This window comes from Dendrobates tinctorius, unplaced genomic scaffold, assembly GCF_039654945.1.
Source record: "Dendrobates tinctorius isolate UK_male_01 unplaced genomic scaffold, ASM3965494v1 ptg000046l, whole genome shotgun sequence".
Taxonomy (NCBI): Eukaryota; Metazoa; Chordata; class Amphibia; order Anura; family Dendrobatidae; genus Dendrobates; species Dendrobates tinctorius.
In genome coordinates, this window is record NW_027361714.1 from 63746200 (window position 1) to 63770258 (window position 24059).

At 44.0% G+C, this 24059-nt stretch overlaps 1 protein-coding gene across 1 annotated transcript in view; it reads left to right on the forward strand.

The window, feature by feature from the left end:
* ZUP1 (zinc finger containing ubiquitin peptidase 1) overlaps nucleotides 1-24059 on the forward strand; it is a 54612-nt gene that overhangs the window by 10475 nt on the left and 20078 nt on the right. Inside the window, exons 3-5 of the mRNA XM_073575954.1 lie at nucleotides 3688-3795; nucleotides 16828-16937; nucleotides 21393-21561. Of these exons, the coding sequence (XP_073432055.1) occupies nucleotides 3688-3795; nucleotides 16828-16937; nucleotides 21393-21561 (387 nt within the window). The remainder of the gene's footprint in view (nucleotides 1-3687; nucleotides 3796-16827; nucleotides 16938-21392; nucleotides 21562-24059) is intronic.

Consider the following 24059-nt stretch of genomic DNA (forward strand, 5'->3'; position numbering starts at 1 on the left):
CAGTTCTCCATCCTACTCCTTCTCGACCTGTCCTCTGCCTTTGACACAGTTGACCACTGCCTACTGCTACAGATTCTTTCTTCCCTTGGCAACAAAGACCTTGCCCTGTCCTGGATTGCCTCATACCTTTCTGACTGCACATTCAGCGTTTCCCACTCCAACATTACCTCCTCATCCTGCCCCCTCTTGTTGGATTCCCCCAAGGCTCTGTCCTGGGGCCCCTACTTTTTTCCATCTATACTCTTGGCCTAGGACAACTCATAAAGTCCCATGGTTTCCAGTACCACCTGCATGCAGATGACACTCTACCTCTCTGGCCCAGATGTCCCCCTTCTGCTGTCCAGAATCTCGGAGTGTCTATCAGACATATCCTCCTTTTTCACCTGTCACTTCCTAAAACTCAATGTAGACAAAACTGAACTCATTTATCTTTCCTCCATCTCACGTATTTTCCCTTCCCGATCTATTATGGTAAATGGCATCACGCTCTCTCCCGCACCTGAAATCCGCTGCCTGGGAGTAACTCTCGATTCTGCACTGTCCTTCAAACCACACGTCCAAACTCTTGACACCGCCTGTCGCCTCCAACTCAGAAATATTTCGAGAATCCGTCCCTTCCTCAATCTACTAAAACTCTTGTACATGCCCTCATCATCTCCCGCCTTGACTACTGCAACACTCTTCTCTGTGGCCTCCCTGCTAACTTCTCTTGCACCACTCCAGTCTGTCCTCAGTTCTGCTGCCCGACTAATCCACCTCTCTCCTCGCTACTCCCCTGTCTCTCCCCTCTGCAAATCCCTCCATTGGCTCCCAATTCCCCAACTAATCCAGTTCAAACTACTAACGCTTACCTACAGAGCCATGCACAACATTTCCCCTCCCTATATCTCTGAACTAATCTCCCAATATCTTCACTCACGTAATCTCCGATCCTCCCAAGACCTCCTACTCTCCTCCACACTTATTCGTTCCTCACACAACCACCTCCAAGATTTCTCCCGAATATCCCCTATCCTCTGGAATGCCATGCCTCAATACTTCCGATTATCCACTACCCTCGGATCCTTCAAACCGAACCTGAAAACCCATCTTTTCAGGAACGCTTAGAGCCTGCAATAACCATTCTGCCGCCTCACCACCGCCTGAGCTGCCGCCTCATCACCACCAGAGCTGCTGCACCCCCGACCTTCTGTCTCTTCCCCACTATCCCCTAGAATGTAAGTCCACAAGGACAGGGTCCTCTCCCCTCTGCGCCAGTCTGTCATTGTAAATTTGTTTACTGTTAACGATATCTATAACTTTGTATGTAACCCCCCTTCTCATGTACAGCACCATGGAATTAATGGCGCTATATAAATAAATAATAATAATACTAATTTGGATTAACTGTCCGTAAAAGGTGCAGATGATGAGGCTGTGTGCACACGTTGCGGATTCTGCTGCAGCGTTTTTGGCCCTGCGGATCCGCAGCAGATTTTGCTGCATTGTACAGTACCATTGTATTCAATGGAGATCAAAAAACGCAGTGCACATGCTGCGTATTTTTCAGCGCGGATTTGCTGCGGTTTCAAATCCGCAGCATGTAAATTTTTGTGCGGAATGCGCAGCGGTTTTACACCTGCTCCATTGTACAGCTTTTAAACCGCAGGGGAAAACCGCAGGCTAATCCGCAGGTAAACCGCAGGTCTTTTGACGTGCGGATTTTTCCAAATCCGCAGCACCTTCCACAACATGTGCACATGGCCTGACAAGAAAGTGATCAGGACTGGTATAAGCTGAGTTTCCACCATGCATTTTTAGTGAGTTTTTGACTCTGCATATTTTCACAGCATCAAAAACAACACTGTCTTAGGCTATGTGCACACATTGCGGATTCTGCTGCGTTTCCACAGCGGTTTTGGCCCTGCGGAAACGCAGCATTTCCACAGACATGGTACAGTACCATGTTACACTATGGAATTTCAAATCCGCTGTGCTCACGCTGCGTTTTTTTCCGCACGGTTTTGCTGCGGTTTACAAACCGCAGCATGTCAATTGTTTGTGCGGATTCCACAGCGGTTTCACACCTTTAAGGCTGTGTGCCCACGATGCGATTTTTTATTTTTTTTTTTTTGCGTTTTTGCCGCGATTTTCGGCGCGAAAACGCTGCAAAAACGTTTAAAAATCTTGTACACAACGCCCCCCATGCATTCCTATGGCATTCCGCACATGCTGTGCTAATGCTGCGCTTTTTTCCGCAGCAGAATCGCATCGCGGAAAAAATCGCAGCATGCTCATTCTTTTGTGCGGAATCGCAAAGAATTGCCGCGATTCCGCACCCATAAGAGTGCATGAGAATCGCTTACTTCCCGCAAGTGGCTATGCCCACCATGCGGGAAGTTAAGCGTCTCATGTGCGGTTGGTACCTACGGTGTGGAGGAGAGGAGACTGTCCTCCAGGCCCTGGGTACCATACCCCTGTAAAAAAAAGAATAAAAAATAAAAAATCGGGGTATATTTACCTTCCGACATCCCACGCTGCATTCCCGGGCCTCAGCGTTCCCAGTAATGCCTTGCGGCACGATCCTGTGATGACGTAGTCTCGCGTGACTCTAGCGGTCTCGCGAGATCGCTATAGTAACGTGAGACCAACGTCATCACAGGTCTCGCAAGAAATCGCTGGGAACGCTGAGGCCCGGGATGGCAGCGCGGGACGTCGGAAGGTAAATATACCCCGATTTTTAATTTTTTTAACATTTTATCCTTTACTATTGATGCCACATAGGCGGCCTCAATAGTAAAAAGCTGCTCACACTTGTCAAATGCTACGTTTGACGAGTGTGACCAACCTGTCAATCACTTTCCAAGCGATGCTTCAAATCGCTTGGAAAGTGCTTGACTATAACACGCGAAAATCGCGGCAAAATCGCGAACATAATCGCTGTGAAATCGAGCGGAAAAAAACTCACGATTTCTGGGAAGGAGTCCGGTTTTCAGTGTGCGTTTTAAAACGCTACGTGGGCACATAGCCTAACATAGTAGAGGTATGAAACCGCAGGCTAATCCGTAGGAAAACCGCAGGTCACTTTACCTGCGGTTTTACCTGCGGATCCGCGCAGAAAAACCCGCAGGTGAATCCGCAGCGTGTGCACATAGCCTTACAGTCATAGCAAAGTGGATTGGATTTAAAGAAATCGCATGCCCGTTAAACTGAACTGCGGTACGTGTTGCAAATCCACAACATGACAATTTTCCTTGCTTGTACACAGAGTTTTATGTACAGAAATGCATCAGATGTGAAAAATCTGCAAGTAAACGCATATGCATTTCCACTGTGGACATGCTTTAAGTAGGCATATAGTCTGCACATGACTGTATCAACAAAGCCAAAGCAAATTCCAGGAAGCATCAAAAACAAAGCAGCTTTATTTAAACCATGACATACCAACTACAGACAAACGCAGGTGCGGTGCAGAATATCTTCAACATGAAAAGCTCATCGTGGGAACATAGCCTTAAAGACCCTTTTCCAATGATCACGAGTGACTTCTCTTCCAAATTCCTGTTTAGTTCATTATCAGGCTGGGGCGTGGACGATTGCTATGTACAGGTCCCCACTCATGTTTATGATTACAGATATGGTGTTTTAGGGACTTTTCTCACTACAAGATTAAAAAAAGTCTGATTGTGAAATGTCTGTTTCCTTTAGGAAGGGTCAACCAGGAATATGAATGCCCCATGTGTTCTCTGGTGTGTGCCAATAGTACCATTCTCCAAGAACACGTGAATCTGCACTTGGAGGAAAACCATGATACAGGTATGTGTTTTTTCCAGCTTTACTACAAGGACTGCCAGGTGCCCTCTCCTTTCACTTTATCTTCCAAAAGAGTTGCTGCACAAAATGTTTGATAAGCGGCAATTTTTCACTTTACGCACTTTGTGAAAATTCAAAACCGGAATAAAAAATGTGTATGTCACGTACACACTTCTCAGCACTTGATATGGGTTGGTCTTCAAGGGTCAAACTATCTCCTGATTCACACTGTAGGAGAAAAAAGCGCAGAATAGGGTCTTATCCGTGGATATATTAAAGGAGATATTCAGATTGCACTCACCTGATATGTGAGAAATAAAGGCACATAGAATCGTCAGTCAGCTGCCACAGATCCGCAGGTCAAACTAGTGACCCCAAATGTATTAAAATACAGGAGATTTCGGAGATTTTTTTGCACTGCTATATATGACTCGGGAGCAAACGTTCATAAAAGAGTTGATGGTTTATTCATAATGTCAATGTTTTTCGAAGTACAAGACTTCTTCCTAAGGAGATGGTACGAAGATGAGATGTCGCTTAATCCAACACTCTGTTCTAGGCCATAAAGTGATCATAAATCACACCCTGACAGTCCACACACCCCGGTTATGTAGCATACTGCCACCACTCATCGAAAACTCATCAAACACACAGGGCGATGAGTCCCAGAAATACAGTTAGGTCCATATATATTTGGACAGAGACAACATTTTTCTAATTTTACTTCTAGACATTACCACATTGAATTTTAAACAAAACAATTCAGATGCAGTTGAAGTTCAGACTTTCAGCTTTCATTTGAGGGTATCCACTTTAAAATTGGATGAAGGGTTTAGGAGTTTCAGCTCCTTAACATGTGCCACCCTGTTTTTAAAGGGACCAAAAGTAATCGGACAATTGACTCCAAGGCTATTTCATGGACAGGTGTGGGCAATCCCTTCGTTATGTCATTCTCAATTAAGCAGATAAAAGGCCTGGAGTTGATTTGAGGTGTGGTGCTTGCATTTGGAAGGTTTTGCTGTGAAGGAAACAAGCGGTCAAAGGAGCTCTCCATGCAGGTTAAACAAGCCATCCTTAAGCTGCAAAAACAGAAAAAATCCATCCGAGAAATTGCTACAACATTAGGAGTGGAAAAATGTACAGTTTGATACATCCTGAGAAAGAAAGAAAGCACTGGTGAACTTATCAATGCAAAGAGACCTGGGCGCCCACGGAAGACAACGGTGGTGGATGATCGCAGAATAATCTCCATGGTGAAGAGAAACCCCTTCACAACAGCCAACCAAGTGAACAACACTCTCCAGGAGGTAGGTGTATCAATATCCAAATCTACCATAAAGAGAAGAGTGCATGAAAGTAAATACAGAGGGTTCACTGCACAGTGCAAGCCACTCATAAGCATCAAGAATAAAAAGGCTAGACTGGACTTTGCTAAAAAACATCTAAAAAAGCCAGCACAGTTCTGGAAGAACATTATTTGGACAGATGAAACCAAGATCAACCTGTACCAGAATGATGGAAAGAGAAAAGTATGGGTAAGGCGTGGTACAGCTCATGATCCAAAGTATACCACATCATCTGTAAAACACGGCGGAGGCAGTGTGATGGCTTGGGCATGCATGGCTGCCAGTGGCACTGGGTCACTAGTGTTTATTGATGATGTGACACAGGACAGAAGCAGCTGAATGAATTCTGAGGTATTCAGAGCCATACTGTGTGCTCAGATCCAGCCAAATGCAGCCAAACTGATTGGTCGTCGTTTCATACTACAGATGGACAATGACCCAAAACATAAAGCCAAAGCAACCCATGAGTTTATTAAAGCAAAGAAGTGGAATATTCTTGAATGGCCAAGTCAGTCACCTGATCTCAACCCAACTGAGCATGCATTTCACTTGTTGAAGACTAAACTTCAGACAGAATGGCCCACAAACAAACAGCAACTGAAAACCACCACAGTGAAGGCCTGGCAGAGCATCAAAAAGGAGGAAACACAGCGTCTGGTGATGTCCATGAGTTCAAGACTTCAGGCAGTCATTGCCAACAAAGGGTTTTCAACCAAGTACTAGAAATGAACATTTTATTTACAATTATTTAATCTGTCCAATTACTTTTGGCCCCTTTAAAAACAGGGTGGCACATGTTAAGGAGCGGAAACTCCTAAACCCTTCATCCAATTTTAATGTGGATACCCTCAAATGAAAGCTGAAAGTCTGAACTTCAACTGCATCTGAATTGTTTTGTTTAAAATTCATTGTGGTAATGTCTAGAACCAAAATTAGAAAAATGTTGTCTCTGTCCAAATATATATGGACCTAACTATATGCTATTGTCTGATCGAAAAAGGTCACATTTTCTGAAAGTCTATAGATTCTTTAGAGCAGGGTTCCCCAACTCCAGTCCTCAAGGCCCACCAACAGATCATGTTTTCAGGATTTCCTTAGTATTGCTCAGGTGATAATTGCTTCATCTGTGCAATACAAAGGAAATCCTGAAAACATGATCTGTTGGTGGGCCTTGAGGACTGGAGTTGGGGAACCCTGCTTTAGAGCATAGAGGGATCAAACGTATCAAAGATTTTAACCTTTAATATAAAAATATTCAGGTGCATCTCACAAAATTAGAATATCATCAAAAAGTTAATTTATTTCAATTCTTCAATGCAAAAAGTGAAACTCATATTATATAGAGTCATTACAAACCAAGTGATCTATTTCAAGTGTTTTTTTTCTGTTATTGTTGACTATGGCTTATAGCCAATGAAAACCCAAAATTCATTATCTCAGTAAATTAGAATAATTAACAAAAAACACCTGCAAAAGCTTCCTAAGTGTTTAAAAAGGTCCCTTAATCTGTTTCAGTTAGCTCCGCAATCATGGGGAAGACTGCGGACTTGACAGGTGTCCAAAAGGTAGTCATTGACACATTCCACAATGAGGGTAAGCCACAAAAGGTCATTGCTAAAGAAGCTGTCTGTTCAGAGTGCTGTATCCAAGCATATTAATGGAAAGTTGAATAGAAGGAAAAAGTGTGGTAGAAAAGAGTGCACATGCAACCGGGATAACCACAACCTTGAAAGGATTAAGAAAAGGCCATTCAAAAATTTAGGGGAGATTCACAAGGAGTGGACTGCTGCTGGATACATTGCTTCAAGAGTCACCACACACAGACATATCAAGGACATGGTCTACAAGTGTCGCATTCCTTGTGTCAAGCCACTCGTCCAATAGACAAGGCCAAGCGTCTTACTTGGGCTAAGGAGAAGAATAACTGGACTGTTGATCAGTGGTCCAAGGTATTGTTTTCAGATGAAAGTACATTTCATTTGGAAATCAAGGTCCCAGAGTCTGGAGAAGAGTGGAGAGGCACACAATCCAAGCTGCTTGAGGTCTAGTGTGAAGTTTCCACAATCAGTTATGGTTTGGGGAGCCATGTCATCTGCTGGTGTTGGTCCACTGTTTTTTATCAAGACCAAAGTCAGTCTCCCAGGAAATTTTAGAGCATTTCATGCTTCCCTCTGCCGACAAACTTTATCGGAGATGAAAATACCATTCTCCGGCAGGACTTGACACCTGTCCACACTGCCAAAAGCACCAATAGCTGGTTTAAAACAAACAGTATCACTGTGCTTGATTGGCCAGCAAACTCACCTGACCTTAACCCCATAGAGAATCTATGGGGTATTATCAAGAGGAAGATGAGAGACCCCAGACCCAACAATGCAGACGAGCAGAAGGCTGCTATCAAAGCAACCTGAGCTTTCCTAACACCTCAGCAGTGCCACAGGCTGATCGCCTCCACGCCACATTGATGGAGTAATTGAGGCAAAAGGAGCACCGACCAAGTATTGAGTGCATTTACTGTATATGCATTTCAGTAGTCCAACATTTCAAATGTTAAAATCATTTTTCAAGCTGGTGTTATAAAGTATTTTAATTTACTGAGATAACGACTCTTGAGTTTTCATTGACTGTAAGCCATAATCATCAACTTTAACAGAAATAAACACTTGAAATAGATCACTCTGTTTGTACTGACTCTAAATAATGAGCTTCACTTTTTGTATTGAAGAACTGAAATAAATTTAACTTTTTGATGATATACTAATTTTGTTATAAGCACCTGTACTTTGCTGACAAAAAGATATAAAAAGGTATAAATAAAACGACACCCAGATTTGCAAAACAGTTATAAAATAAAAAGGGAGAAAAACAGAAGTACTTGAACCTTTCCGTCTACAGTTATCTTCTGTTTCCTTGAGCGAAGGAGAAATTAATTACAGATCACACCAGCATAGGCATGCCCTCACATGGAAACAATTTCCTATTGTGTCACCCATCTTTTATATGGTCCTGAGCTCATACTTCCAGGACAGCCTGTATTGGACCATTTGAAAGTTGCTGTTTGTGACTGGACGATGGGCTAATTTAAGGCCTCGTATTTCAAATATCCTGTGTCTTCCCCACTCCTATCTATACAGTAAATGGGAAATATTCTGCCTTTGTACAACGATTTGCTAACTCCTTCGAAGTTCGGAGTCCAGGAGCTGAGGCAACATGTCTGACACCTCCAGGGAAAGCTGTGTTTGCAGTAGTTAAAGTAAATCCAGTTTGCCCTTTTGTCAACTACAGTTGGTACGGAAAGTATTCAGACCCCTTTAAATTTTTCACTATTGGTTTCTTTGCAGCCATTTGGTAAATTCAAAAAAGTTAGTTTTTTTCTCATTAATGTACACTCTGCACCCCAACTTGACGGGAAAAAAAAAGAAATGTAGAAACTTTTGCCAATTTTTTAAAAAAGAAAATACAAAATATCTCATGGTCTTAAGTATTCAGACCCTTTGCTCAGACATTCATATTTAAGTCACATGCTGTTCATTTCCTTGTGACTCTCCTTGAGATGGTTCTTCTCCTTCATTGGAGTCCATCTGTGTTAAACTGATAGGACTTGATTTGTAAAGGCTCACACCTATCTATATAAGACCTCACAGTGCATGGCAGACCAAATGAGAATCCTGAGGTCAAAGGAACTGGCCAAGGAGCTCAGATACAGAATTCTGGCAAGGCACAGATCTAACCAAGGTTACAAAATAATTTGTACAGTACTCAAGGTTCCTAAGAGCACAGTGGCCTTCATAATCCTTAAATGGAAGAAGTTTGAAGAAGTTTGATACCACCAGAAGTCTTCCTAGACCTGGCCATCCAGCCAAACTGAGCAATCATGGGAGAAGAACTGTGGTGAGAGAGGTAAAGAAGAACCCCAAGATCACTGTAGCTGAGCTCCGGAGATGCAGTAGAAAGATGGGAGAAAGTTCGACAAAGTCAACTATCATTGCAGCCCTCGACCAGTCGGTTCTTTATGGCAGAGTGGCCCGACGGAAGCCTCTCCTCCGTGCCTGACATATGAAAGCCTGCATAGAGTTTGCTAAAAAAAAAACCACATGAAGGACTCCCAGACTATGAGAAATATGATTCCCCTGTCTGATGAGACAAAGATAGACCTTTTTGGTGATAATTCTAAGCAGTCTGTGTGGAGAAAACCAGGCACTGCTCATCACCTGCCCAATACAATCCCAACAGTGATACATAGTGGTAGCAGTATCATGCTATGGGAGTGTTTTTTTAGCTGCAGACAGGATGACTGGTTGTCATTGAAGGAAACATGAATGCGGCCAAGTACAGAGAGATCCTGGATGAAAACCTCTGCCAGAGTGCTCTGAACCTCAGATTTGGCTGAAGGTTCACCTTCCAACAAGACAGTGACACTAAGTACACAGGTAAAATAACAAAGGAGTAGCTTCAGAACAACTGTGACCATTCTTGACTGGCCCAGCCAGAGCCCTGACCTAAACCCAATTGAGCATCTCTGGAGAGACCCAAAAATGGCTGTCCACCACCGTTCACCAGCCAACTTGACGGCCTGAAGGCCTGCTGCACAAAGTCTCCTCAGTTGTTGTAGAGAGGTGTCTGCTGCTAGAACTCTGTGTGGCATTGACCTGGTCTCTAATCTGAGCTGCTGTTAACCTGCGATTTCTGAGGCTGGTGACTCGGATGAACTTATCCTCCGCAAAAGAAGTGACTCTTGGACTTCCTTTCCTGGGGCGGTCCTCATGTGAGCCAGTTTCTTTGTAGCGCTTGATGGTTTTTGCCACTGCACTTGGGGACACTTTCAAAGTTTTCCCAATTTTTCGGACTGACTGACCTTCATTTCTTAACCCCTTCCTGCCATCCAACGTACTATCCCGTCCACGGTACCCGGGCCCGTATGACCGGGGACGGGATAGTACGTCGGGCCCTTTAATGCGATACCGCGACTAAAGTCGCGGTGATCGCATTAAAATTCCGACGCCATCTCACCTTAGAAAAGATGGCGTCGGCATCCCGGGCTGCGATCCCGCCCCCCCGGCATCCAGAGCGCTGTGATTGGCTGTTCAATTCTGAACAGCCAATCGCAGCGTTTCTCATTGTTTCAGCCAATCAGCTTGGCTGAAACAATGATGTCCTAGGCGGGGATCGAGTACCGATGTACTCGATCCTAGAGCCGGTGCCTGGCAACGCCAGGCACCGGCAAAAAGCACCCGGATTGGCGCGATCGCCGATCTGATCGATCGCGCCAATCGCAGTGCACAGCGGCGCTATATCGCCGCTGTGCCCTGCCAGTACCGGCCAGGATCGGTGCTATATTAGCACCGATCGTGCTGGAGCCTGATGCAGGCCCAGCAGGGCCTGCAGGAGTTGGCTGGCGCGATCGATTAGATCGGCGATCGCGCCAACCACAGGGCACAGCTGCGGTCACCATGTGACCGCTCTGTGCCCTGCTGGTGACCTGGGCATGACCTGCCTAGTAATCGGAGCTGTGAGCTCCGATTCTAGGCAGTTGCCATGGTCACCAGGCAGATCAGGGATTGGTGGGATCGATGTAATCATTCGATCCCACCAATGACAGGTCACAGCAGCGATGTGACCGCTCTGTGACCTGCCCCCTGACCTGCCTCTGACCTGTCTGACCTGTCTGCAGGGGTCCTCACTCTAGCTGAGGATTCCTGCAGAGAGGTCGGACGCAGCAAGAGCTCCTGTGCTGGGTATTGTGGTGCCACAGCTTGTAGCATCACAATCCCTGCAGAAGAAAGAAGAAGAAGAAGAAAGAAAACTACAATTGTAAGTGTTAATTGATCCCTGATCCCCTGCCCAATCTATCTTCACCCCCCCAATCTATGTGTCACGTGACACACGTCACTTATCCAAGCTTGTGCCTGCCGCTTTTCATTTTTTTCACCCCCCTTTGTGCCACCTAACTACAACCCTAACTGTTGATCCCTGCCCAATCTCTCTTCATCCACCCCAATCCCCCCATCCCCCTTCCCCCTATTTTTACCCCCCTCCACCCCACTTTTGCGCCACCTCCGTGCGCAGCCGCCGAGCGTTGATTGGTGACGCAGTTCACCGATCAACACTTGAGCTCGCTTTTTTTTCCTTAGCCCCTCCGTACACACATCCCGCAGCTGCGAAACTTGGATAAGTGACACAGTTCACTTATCAGAGTTTGCCGTTTTCCTTTTTTTTTTTTTTTCCACCCCCCCCTTGCGCCACCCCGTGCGCACATCCAGCAGCCTAGTTTTGATAAGTGACACTTATCAGCTAGGGCCTGCTGTTTTATACTTTTTTCCACAGCTTTTTCTTTACAGAAAGTTTACACCAATCACTCCCCCCCCCCCCCCCTCACGTACACATACAGTTTTCAATAAAGTGTACACCCAAGCACTATATTTACACAAAAATGTCATCAAATTCATCCCAACAGCGCTATTCAGTGGAGGAGGCATATGCTTTACTTGCCTCCGAAACTGATAGCGATTTGGATGACGATCCGACTTTTCTTTATTTTTCGGATTCTTCATCCTCTTCTTCTTCCTCTTCCTCCTCGGGTCCTGCGGAACCGCCACGCAGACGCTCCAGGACAGAAGATGAGGCAGCGCCCACCATGCCCGCAGCTGACCCAGTGCTCCCCGTATGGACCTCGCCCCTCGAAAATTACGAGCCACTGATTCCTGATTTTGTGGCAGAATCAGGAATCAAGTTTGACACCACCGGCCTCACAGAAATTGACTTTTTCAAAGTCTTTTTCTCTGAGGATTTTGTTAACCTCATGGTGGAGCAAACTAATTTGTACGCTCGTCAATTTTTGGAGCAAAACCCGCGTTCAACATTTTCAAACTGGTCTGTAGACGCAGTTGAAATGACGCAGTTTTGGGGCCTGGTCCTTCATATGGGGATACTGAAGAAGCCGGAAATTCGGCAATATTGGAGTGTTGATATTTTATACAACACTCCAGTGTTCCGAATGGTCATGGCCCGGACGCGTTTTGAGGCCATCCACAAGTTTCTGCATTATACTGATAATGCAGCGTGTCCCGCACAAGATGACCCCAACTTTGACCGTCTGTTCAAAGTTCGGCCGGTCATCGAACACTTCAACAAAAAGTTTGCTGAAGTGTACGTGCCCCAAAGGGACATCTGCGTGGATGAGTCCTTGGTTCACTTCAAGGGAAGGCTGCGATTCCGTCAATACCTGCCCAGTAAGAGGGCCAGGTACGGAATCAAACTCTATAAGTTGTGTGAGAGTACCTCAGGGTACACCCACAAGTTTAGAGTTTACGAAGGGAAGGACACCCGGATTGAACCCCTTGAGTGTCCTCCTTTCCTGGGAGTGAGTGGGAAAATTGTGTGGGATTTGGTGCACCCACTGCTGGATAAAGGTTATCACCTCTACACTGATAACTTTTATACCAGCATCCCACTCTACAAATCCCTCTCTGAGCGACGTACCGCAGCCTGCGGTACTGTCCGCAAAAATCAGAGAGGCCTCCCGAAGACGCTACTTGGGCAGATGCTCCGAAAAGGTGAGAGCAGAGCCCAATGTAGCGACCACCTGCTGGTGGTCAAGTACAAGGACAAGAGAGATGTCCATCTCTTGACCAACATACACGGTGATGGCAGTACCCTCTGCACTGTACGGGGTACCTCTACACAGGTCCTCAAACCGACATGTGTAGTGGGGTACAACAAAAAAATGGGGGGAGTTGATCTCTCTGATCAACTCCTCCAACCGTACAATGCATTGAGGAAGGCCAAGGTGTGGTACAAAAAGCTGGCCGTGCACATCGTCCAAATGGCAGTGCTCAACGCATTCCTGCTGTCACAATGTGCATGCCCCAGCGATACGGCGTACCTTCATTTCCAGGAGGTAGTGGTTAAGGCCATGATGTTTGGCGCTCAGGAAGGAGCGGGCCCCAGTACTTCAGGAACTGAAGGTGCTCGTATTGTCCCAGGTCAGCATTTTCCGGGGGTGGTCCCGCCAACCCCAAGAAAAGGTAAGCCGCAAAAAAGGTGTCGAGTTTGTTACAAAAAAGGAATACGCAGGGACACCACTTACCAGTGCGACACCTGCCCCGAAAAACCTGGCCTGTGCATGAAGGATTGCTTCAAATTGTACCACACCTCCATGCACTACTAATTTACATTAGATTAGTTGGGGGCACATCTAGATTTGTTCATTGGGGGTCTAGTATCCAAAATGATGTCATATGTGGGTTTTTTTCCTGTTTAGGCACATCAGGGACTCTGCAAATGGAACATGACGCCAGCAGACCATCAAAGTCTGCATTCCAAAACAACACTACTTCCCTTTCGAGCCCCAACGTGTGCCTAAACAGTTTTTTCCCACATGTGGGGTACCAGAGTACCCAGGACAAATTGGACAACGACTTTTGGGGTCCAGTTTCTCCTGTTACTCTTGGGAAAATTAAAAATTGGGGACTAAATGATCATTTATGTGGGAACAAAACAGGATTTTATATTTTCACGCCTGGGCATTATAATCTTTAGTGAAACACTTGGGGGTTCAAAGTGCTCACCACACATCTAGATAAGTTCCTTAGGGGGTCTAGTTTCCAAAATGGGGTCACTTATGGGGGGTTTCTACTGTTTAGGAACATCAAGGGCTCTGCAAATGGAACATGACGCCCGCAGACCATTCCATCAAAGTCTGCTTTCCAAAACGTCATTACTTCCCTTTCGAGCCCTGACGTGTGCCCAAACAGTAGTTTTCTCCCACATGTGGGGTATCAGGGTACTCAGGACAAATTGGATAACAACTTTTGGGGTCCAATTTCTCCTGTTACTCTTGGGAAAATAAAAAATTGGGGACTAAATGATCATTTATGTGGGAACAAAACAGGATTTTATATTTTCACGCCCGGGTGTTATAAACTTCTGTGAAGCCCTTGGGGGTTCAAAGTGCTCACCACACATCTAGATAAGTTCCTTAGGGGGTCTAGTTTCCAAAATGGGGTCACTTGTGGGGGGTTTCCACTGTTTAGGCACATCAGACGCTCGTCAAACGTGACATGGCGTCCGATCTCAATTCCAGCCAATTTTAGGTTGAAAAAGTCAAACGGGGCTCCTTCCCTTGTGAGCCCTGCCATGTGCCTAAACAGTGGTTCCCCCCCACATATTGGGTATCGGCGTACTCAGGACAAATTTGACAACAACCTTTGGGGTCCAATTTCTCCTGTTACCCTTGGGAAAACAAAATATTGGGGACTAAATGATCATGTTTGTGGAAAAAATATGATTTTTTATTTTCACGCCCGGGTGTTATAAACTTCTGTGAAGCCCTTGGGGGTTCAAAGTGCTCACCACACATCTAGATAAGTTCCTTAGGTGGTCTAGTTTCCAAAATGGGGTCACTTGTGGGGGGTTTCCACTGTTTAGGCACATCAGACGCTCGTCAAACGTGACATGGCGTCCGATCTCAATTCCAGCCAATTTTAGGTTGAAAAAGTCAAACGGGGCTCCTTCCCTTGTGAGCCCTGCCATGTGCCTAAACAGTGGTTCCCCCCCACATATTGGGTATCAGCATACTCAGGACATATTTGACACCAACCTTTGGGGTCCAATTTCTCCTGTTACCCTTGGGAAAACAAAATATTGGGGACTAAATGATCATGTTTGTGGAAAAAATATGATTTTTTATTTTCATGCCCGGGTGTTATAAACTTCTGTGAAGCCCTTGGGGGTTCAAAGTGCTCACCACACATCTAGATAAGTTCCTTAGGGGGTCTAGTTTCCAAAATGGGGTCACTTGTGGGGGGTTTCCACTGTTTAGGCACATCAGACGCTCGTCAAACGTGACATGGCGTCCGATCTCAATTCCAGCCAATTTTAGGTTGAAAAAGTCAAACGGGGCTCCTTCCCTTCTGAGCCCTGCCATGTGCCTAAACAGTGGTTCCCCCCCACATATTGGGTATCAGCGTACTCAGGACAAATTTGACAACAACTTTTGGGGTCCAATTTCTCCTGTTACCCTTGGGAAAATAAAAAAATTGTTGCTAAAATATTATTTTTGTGACTAAAAAGTTAAATGTTCATTTTTTCCTTCCACGTTGCTTCTGCTCCTGTGAAGCACCTGAAAGGTTAATAATCTTCTTGAATGTAGTTTTGAGTAGCTTCAGGGGTGCAGTTTTTAGAATGGTGTCACTTTTGGGTATTTTCTGCCATATAGACCCCTCAAAGTGACTTCAAATGTGAGGTGGTCCCTAAAAAAAATGGTTTTGTAAGTTTTGTTGTAAAAATTAGAAATCGCTTGTCAAATTTTAACCCTTATAACTTCCTAACAAAAAAAAAATGTTGTTTCCCAAATTGTGCTGATGTAAAGTAGACATGTGGGAAATGTTATTTAGTAACTATTTTGTGTCACATATTTCTCTGTTTCAAGGGCATACAAATTCAAAGTTTGAAAATTGCAAAATTTTCAACATTTTTGCCATATTTCTGTTTTTTTCATAAATAAACGCAAGTTATAGCGAAAATTTTTTACCACTAAAGTGAAGTACAATATGTCACGAGAAAACAATCTCAGAATCACCTAGATCCGTTGAAGCGTTCCAGAGTTATAACCTCATAAAGGGACAGTGGTCAGAATTGTAAAAATTGGCCCGGTCATGAACGTGCAAACCACCCTTGGGGGTGAAGGGGTTAAAGTAATGATGGCCACTCGTTTTTCTTTACTTAGCTGCTTTTTTCTTGCCATAATACAAATTCTAACCGTCTATTCAGTAGGACTATCAGCTGTGTATCCACCAGACTTCTGCACAACATAACTGATGGTTCCAACCCCATTTATAAGGCAAGAAATCCCACCTTATTAAACCTGACAGGGCACACCTGTGAAGTGAAAACCATTTCCGGTGACTACCTCTTGAAGCTCATCAAGAGAATGGCAAGAGTGTGCAAAGCGGTAATCAAAGCAAAAGGTGGCTACTTTGAAGAACCTAGAATATAAGACATATTTTCAGTTGTTCACACTTTTTTGTTAATTATATAATTCCACATGTGTTAATTCATAGTTTTGATGCCTTCAGAGTGAATCTACAATTTTCATAGTCATGAAAATAAAGAAAACTCTTTGAATGAGGAGTGTCCAAACTTTTGGTCTGTACTGTATATTGTATGAAAAATTCAAGCATTAAAGTAATCTAAAGGTGTATATAAATGGGCTGAAATGCACCTTAATGAGCGTCAAATGGCTACATACATGTCTATCAATTTGCTAGTCTGTTTACACAAGCCAGCCAATACTGATGAGAACAGAACGATCATTAATATGATCATTCTCTCTGCAAACAGCATCATGTTATTGGCGTCGGCTCACTTTTTTACAATGGGAAGTATGCTGATGATATTGGATTTTTTTTTTCCCCATAAAAGTTGCAATATTTCTATCTTTTTTTTGGGATCATTGCTGGTATCTTTACATGGAAATGTGTACGAGCATTCTTACAATCGATCGTTTGATTACCTTATCCAACAATTTGCAAGTTCGTTGTGTGTAATTGAGGCATGCATTACTTATCTGTCCCCCTCCTATTCAGGGTGCATTTATTGGTAACTAGATATGTTATAGCTGTTAAACTGCTGGGTTTTAACTTATGTTTGGAAACTTTGGTGATAATTGTGACATTTATTTTTTTTACAGTTAAGATCACTAGTGATGCAGTGTTAGCCAGGCAGCTGCAGGCTGAAGAAGATAGGAGGAGAAGATTCAAGGAGTCAGAGCGAGAGAAAGCAGAATTCCAGAAATTGCAGGTACTTGGGCTTCGTAAGTCCAATAATATAATTAAATCCGGTATAATTATTTAGCTCTAAAGATTGTGCTAGTTATTTTATGCAGATGGGGTGAAAAAAAAACAATTTTTAAACAGGAAATGAATTGTTTTTCCTTTGTAACTTGCAAAGATTCACCTTTTATGGCAGTAACAATCTTGTAAGTCAGTTAGTGCAGATCACTCATTTTAAAATTTAAATTTGGTTTAGCTGTAGAATTTTACTATGGAAACTATGGAACCTCTCCAAATACTGGAGGCATACCTTTTTAATATTACTATTGCTTTACTTGTATATCACCGCTGCTGCTGCACTGTTAAAACAACAGTCCTTGTCTGGGCTAAATATTTACTTTTCTCTATTAATACGAGAAAGCTTGCAGGCATATGTACCCAATTTAAAATGCGCAAGTTGTGCAGTAACGGACTGGGAAATGGATGTGAGGTACATATGCCTGCAAATTTTTTCGTACTAATAGAGAAAACTTGATGGTGCTCGCAGAGGCTGAAGCTGTCGGCCAGGTGAAATTGTGCCTGCTGCACGAGCACAACAACAAATAAGCTCATCCACGAAACCTAGCTTTCACTTTGCTGTGTGGGGGGGTGACGCCACTGTTGAAGCCAGAATAGTGCGAACAGTGGTTGGTTGGATGGCATATAATGATTCCAGTATGTTTCCCAGCACCACCCTTTCTTCTACACTGTCCAGTCTCACTTGCTAAGAGTAGGGACCACATACTTCCTCACCCTGATCCTCCTTCCTCCCACCACTGCGACTCCCAGGAGACAAGTGATCCCATGATCCCACGCTCAGACACTTTAAGGAGCTGTTTACATTTCCATTTATGGATTCTGGTCTCTCGTCCTGTACATTTCAAGAGGGACATGAGACGCTTGGGTGTGGTGATGCCCAAATATTTGAGCAGCCATGGTCAGAAGAAGACAACAGTGGGTAATTGCATTGGAATGGCAATTAATGTCTCAAAAGCTTGATGATGATGAGACACAGTTGCTAACAAGTGATATTAAGTCAACAAGTCAGGAGGACCAGAGTGCACAAGTGGAAGACGAGGTGGTAGATGATGAAGTCACTGACCTAATCTGGGAAGGTGCCATGCAGAGCGAGAACAGCAGCCCAGAGAGGGACATATCTGTAGTACAGTACAGGCAGGAAGAGGCAGTGCGGTGTCCAGATGGAAAAGGCATGCAACCGTTCCCAAGAGCACCCACATGTGTCAGATCCCCAGCCAAGAGTTAAGTGTTCCCAGTCTGGTGCTTTTTTTAAAGAAAGTACGAACGATAAACTAAGTCATTTGCAACCTGTGCTGTACCAAGATCATCTGGGGCTTGACCACTTCAAGCCTGAGCACCACCAGCATGCTCAGGCACATGTCATCAAAGCACCCAACTAGGTGGGCCGAACACCTGTGATTGCGGTTGACACCACTGCCTCTTCCGCTGTGCTATGTGCTTGCCAATCCCCCTGTCCATGATGCAGGCGTGGATGCCTTCCGCCTTTCACTTGTTGTTGCACATTCGCAAGCACCATCAGTAACCACATCCGATTCCTTGTCCTTATCCTGGGCCTTGGAACACAAGTTTAACTACCCAGCAACCCACCTAGAGGCCCAAACACTAAATGGACACATTTCCCTGGAAATGTTGCCGTTTAGGCTTATGGACACTGAGACTTTCCACATCCTCATTGCGGAAGCTGTCCCTGACTTACACCAGCATGTGTCCCATATAATCAGCCCTGCCCTGACCTATGCAGTTACTGGGAAGGTCCACTTAGTGACCGACACATGGACAAGTTTTTGTAGCCAGGGACGCTATATTTCCCTGACTGCACACTCTGTGAACCTTGTGTAAGCCGGGACCGGGTCGGACTCTGGGATGGCACATGTGCTACAGAAGTCAAGGATTGTGGCCCCTAGTTTCATCAGGGTCTCCTCCACCTCCTACACCAGTTCCTGCACCCTGTCCTCCTCCTCATCTTCCATCTCCGATTTGTCATTTATATCAGTTGCAAGCTGGAAGCACTGCCGAGGTGAAGCTCAACAGCCTTTGCTGAAACTAGTTTGTTTAGATGACAAGCACCACATCGCCGCAGAGTTGTTGAAAGTTATAAAAGACCAGACAAATCTGTGGCTCTCTCCTCTGAACCAACAATCAGGCATGGTCCTGTGTGATAATGGCCGTAACCTGGTGGCAGCTCTGGACCCACGTGCTCAACTTAGTGGTTCAGCATTTTCTGAAAACCTACCCATATTTGCCAGAGCTACTTGTGAAGGCATGCCGTCTGTGCGCCCATTCCTTCAAGTCAGCAACAGCTGCTGTTGTACTGGCATTGCTACAGCAGCTCTTTCAATTAACAGCTCACTGACTAGTTTGTAAATATCAGCTACAACGTGCCAGTCAGTAATCCGGTCAGCCTCCACACATAGCAAATGATGAGTGTGCATGGATTTTACATCTGTTAACCTCTCAAAAGCTTTGTGGAATCAACTAAGATGCTGAGCAGTGATGACACCATAATCAGCGTAACCATCCCGCTTGTGTGCCTACTCAAACACTCGTTCACAGTTAAAGAGGAAGCTTTGCATGTGGACTTGGTGGAGATTGAGGAAGAAAGTACTGTCCAGCTCAGTCTTATCTCCTCGTGGATTGGGTGATAATGAAAAGGAGGAGAAACAGGAGATGTTTGCCTATGCAACAGCGGGTACTACCCACACCAGCTTCATCCTGTCTGTTCAGTGTGTATGGGCTGTAAAGGAGGAGGAGATGGAGAGTTATCCTCCTGGTGAGGACAGGGAAGTCTTGTGGATAGTCTGGCTCACATGACTGAATTTGTCCTGCTGCCTTTGCCGTGACCCTTGCTTTATAGCATTTTGGCCAACACTGATTATTGGTTGTTCACCCTTCTCAATCCGCGCCACAAGGAGAACTTTCCATTTCTCGTTCCTGTGGTGAAGAGCGCTAGTAAAAGGCCAGAAGGCCATAGTCAAACAATTAATAAAAAAAAATGCCATTCTAACAATGCTAGAGGCAAATGTCATAGATCCTCGGGCAACCAAGGAGGAGAGACACACACCATGCTCAACAGAGGCAGCGGCACACTATCAAAGGTTTCGAACAGTTTCATTAGACCCTCCCAGTGCCCAGGCCCTGATGCGTGGGGTAGTTTGACAAGGCGGGAAAAGTTTTTGAAGATGGTGAAGGAAAATCAAGCTGACCGTACCAGCGTTCTCTGTGTTTCTTCTGGCCCTCTACTACTTGGAGGTGCTGACCTGCCCTGCTGTTAATGTGTTGTCAGAGTGGGTTTTTAGTGCCACTGGGGGAATAATAACTGATATGCGCATCCATCTGTCAACTGAAATTCTGACAGACTGACTCTTATCAAAATGAACAAGACCTGTATTGGCCCAGATTTCTCAACCCCTCTGGATAACAGCAGCGGAACAAGAAGCCAAATCAAATCTAGGGTCCTCATGCATCCCTCACTCCAAATTTTAAGAGGGTCATTATAGTCACTCCAAAGTTTTATAGGGTCATCAGGTGGGACTCGTTCAAAATTTTTGTCATCCAGGATGTATTGCAGTCCTTCCTTCTAATTTTTGGCAGCCCTTGTACTTAGTGCATAGGCTTTGAGTCTAGGACTCCCACTACCTAACAATTTTAGCAGAATGTGTATGAGGCCCTTTTTTATGTCCAATAAAGGGTGTATCAGAGTCCATCTTCCTTCTAATTTTTGGCAGTTCTTGGATTGTTCTCATAGTCTTTTGTGAGTTTGAGTCCCTCCTTTATAAATTAAACAGGATGTGTCTGACCATGTCATACACTCCACATGCCTGGATAATAAGGTAGTTAAATGGTAAAATTGCATATACTATTGACTACCAATGGGTTTAATTTAATTTCCCCCACTACTATGTCATCTACTGTAATCATAGGCGACGGGGAAATTCCGTGAGAGATGGCTTGGCTATTTAGAGGTGGAGGAAGCATTTTTCTTTTCCTCTTTAATTTTGCCTTGTATACAAGTCACTATACAAGAAAGAATGTTTCCTAACACTTTTTTTTCCTGTAAAACCTTCGGTTTTGTATGTTTTATTGTCTCTCCGTAAAAGTGGAGTAATACTCTGACAAAATTGTTTCCAGCAGCGACCTGGTAGTCAAGAGATGCATCCATCCATCTTCCCCATGCTGATCCCATTCCATTTGAACACTGTTTTCATCAATTTCAGTAATTTTTTGGCCCTCCTGTTAGTCTTCTGGAAAAATGGTTGAGTTTCTCATTGACTTCCATTATACTTGTTACACAAGTCATTCATCACTATTACAGATATATAATAATGTATTATTTATTTTTACATTGATAATGATTTTTTTTTCAATTGAATACTATTTACAATTTTGTATATATTTCCTCCGCTAGAGACAATTTGGCCTAGACAACTCAGGAGGATATCGACAGCAGTCTGTGCAGAATCTAGAAAGGGCGGTTGCAAGAGGCCGAATGCATCCTATTGAATTCCATATGCATAAAGCTGAAATGATGGAATCTTTAGCGACTGGAGTAGACAATGGCAGAACAAAGACTTCTGGTTGGTCCTGGTAATTCTGGTGTAAAGCATTTGAATGGAGACACAATAATTCTTCCATAGTCTCACAGACTTTTCTGCTCTTTCACTCAAAAAAAATAGTATTGTGGTACCATGTTAGCCAGAAAAATAGATGTAAATACTTATGTCCCTCAAAAAAATTGAGAAAAGTATTCATGGAGTGATGCCTTTATTGGCTAACCAGAGAAATTATATTTGCAAGCTTTCAAGGCTCAGAAGGCCCCTTCATCAGGAAATATACTGAGAAGAGATGGCAACATTTATATAGGAATTATACAAGGACATGAGAGATGCTTGAAAGATAGGCCAAGGAAATCAAATTAACATTTTTGTATACATGTAGATGAGGTGGAAGTGTTCTATTAGACATCTGAAGATCTTGTAGAGGTGTGAACTGGAAATGTTCTGTCAGACATCAGGAGACTTTCTTGTGAAGGTGTGAACTGTGTCCATGTAATGAGTTATGAATCCAGGTGTCAAATTCAGTCCTATTGTTAGAGATTGAAACATATGTATAAATTTGAACTCCCATATTTTTCTTTCTCTGTCACTATTGAAATGACCTTTCAAAATTAGGACTTTTAGATATGCCATACTGTGTCCAGGTCTTTAGAAGTGTATTCCTACAGGTGTGTCCAGCTCATTTTTTATCGTATGGGATTGCTGCATGCAAATATTTCCTCAAAAAAAAAAAAACAATCTGGCCATGGAACCAACCTTGCAATTCATCAGGTTTGTGCTCCACCATAACTACTTTTCCTTTGGAAACAATATATACCAACAGTGCATGGGCAGCACCATGGGAAGCAAAATGTCACCACAGTATGCTAACCTTTGTTAGCCCTGAAGAGTAGTCACTTGAGAGGTCCAGTGGTTGATAACAGTTCGAAGCTTCTTTGGTACAAAGTGGAACAGGGAGTTTTAAAGGTAACCTGTCATCAGGATTGTGCTGAGTAACCTATAGTATCAGTTCGGCACCGTTATACTGAGTAAAATGATACCTGGGTTGATGAAATCCGTCTTGTGGTTAAGTCTTTATTTGCAGTTTTCAGTTAAGGAGATTCTCATGCTCTGGAGTGGCCTGTGGGGGATCTTCATGTGGGGCTCTGCTAAGATATTCATGTGTATGTCTTATGACAGGTCTCTGATCCCTCAGTGACCTGCCCCCTATTTTACATGCTGAATATAATATGATTCAAAAAAAATAATTTCACATTTAGCAGGCGGCGCTGTAGCCTGATTGCAAGTATAATGTCCATGTACCGTAATTAGTTTATTTGGTGATATACATTTATTCAATAAAAAATAAAAAAAAAATTCTCAATACGGCGCTGCTGCTCAGTAGCATCTATCCATAATCCGATAGATGCTACTGCGCAGGCACCGTTTTATTAGAGGAAAAAAAAATTGATTCCACCAAGATGGCAGTATCTGCACTGTGGCATATATTGCATCGCTGATGGATGCTACTGCGCAAGCACAGCCAGCAACATTTTGAGAGAGAATTTTTTTTTGTGAATACATGTATATCACCAAATAAGCTAAATAAATGGACATTATACATGCGATCATGCTACAGTGCAGGCAACAGCGCCTGCTGAATGTGAAATAAAAAAAAATATATATATATTCAGTATGTAAAATAGGGGGCATTTTCCTGAGGGATCAGTGACCTTCCGAAGCCATACACATGAATACCTAATCGGAGCACACACCCCCCCCCCCACCCACAGGCCGCCTCAGATCACGAGCATATCATTAACTCTAAACTGAAAAGAAAGATTAAACATTAAAGCGAGACTGTGTGTGTGTTTGTGTGCGGGCGCCTGTGTGTAGGCAGGCATCGTCTGATGGGACTACTAGTTCCATTCGGCTATGTCTGCTGTCACATAGAATAGTGACAGGATTAGCTGATGATGGGATAGTAGTCCCATCATCCGGCTACTGTGTTGAATAGAAAAAAAAAAAACACATACACATACAGTACATACTAAACAAACATCTAATCCCTGACGTCCTTGATCGCCTGCAAAAAAAAATTAAATAATAAACCAACATTATACTGCCTGTTCGGATGTAAGCCATTTAGTAACGATTGTCCCACAACGATCTTCCTTGTAGAGCTGTCAAATCGGGAGATGTGACAATTATACAGGACCTCCATTGATACAGTGACTGGAGGTGATCCTCCCACAGTAGATCACTCCGCCACCTAGAAGTCACCGGAGTTCGTCCTGTCACTTGAGGCATCGCTGCTTGAGAAAATTCTCACACAGCAGTAGTGCCGTAAAATGAGAGCACGAACTCCGATGAACTGCACTGCTGGAGGATCACCTCCGGTCAGTGTGTCATCGGAGGCCCTGTAGAGCAGTCACATCCCTACAGGGTCGATTATGGCAACAACACTAACAAGATTGTCTCACTAGGACTATCACTTTTAGAATATGTGGTCATTATACAGTGGCCACTATAGAAAATAT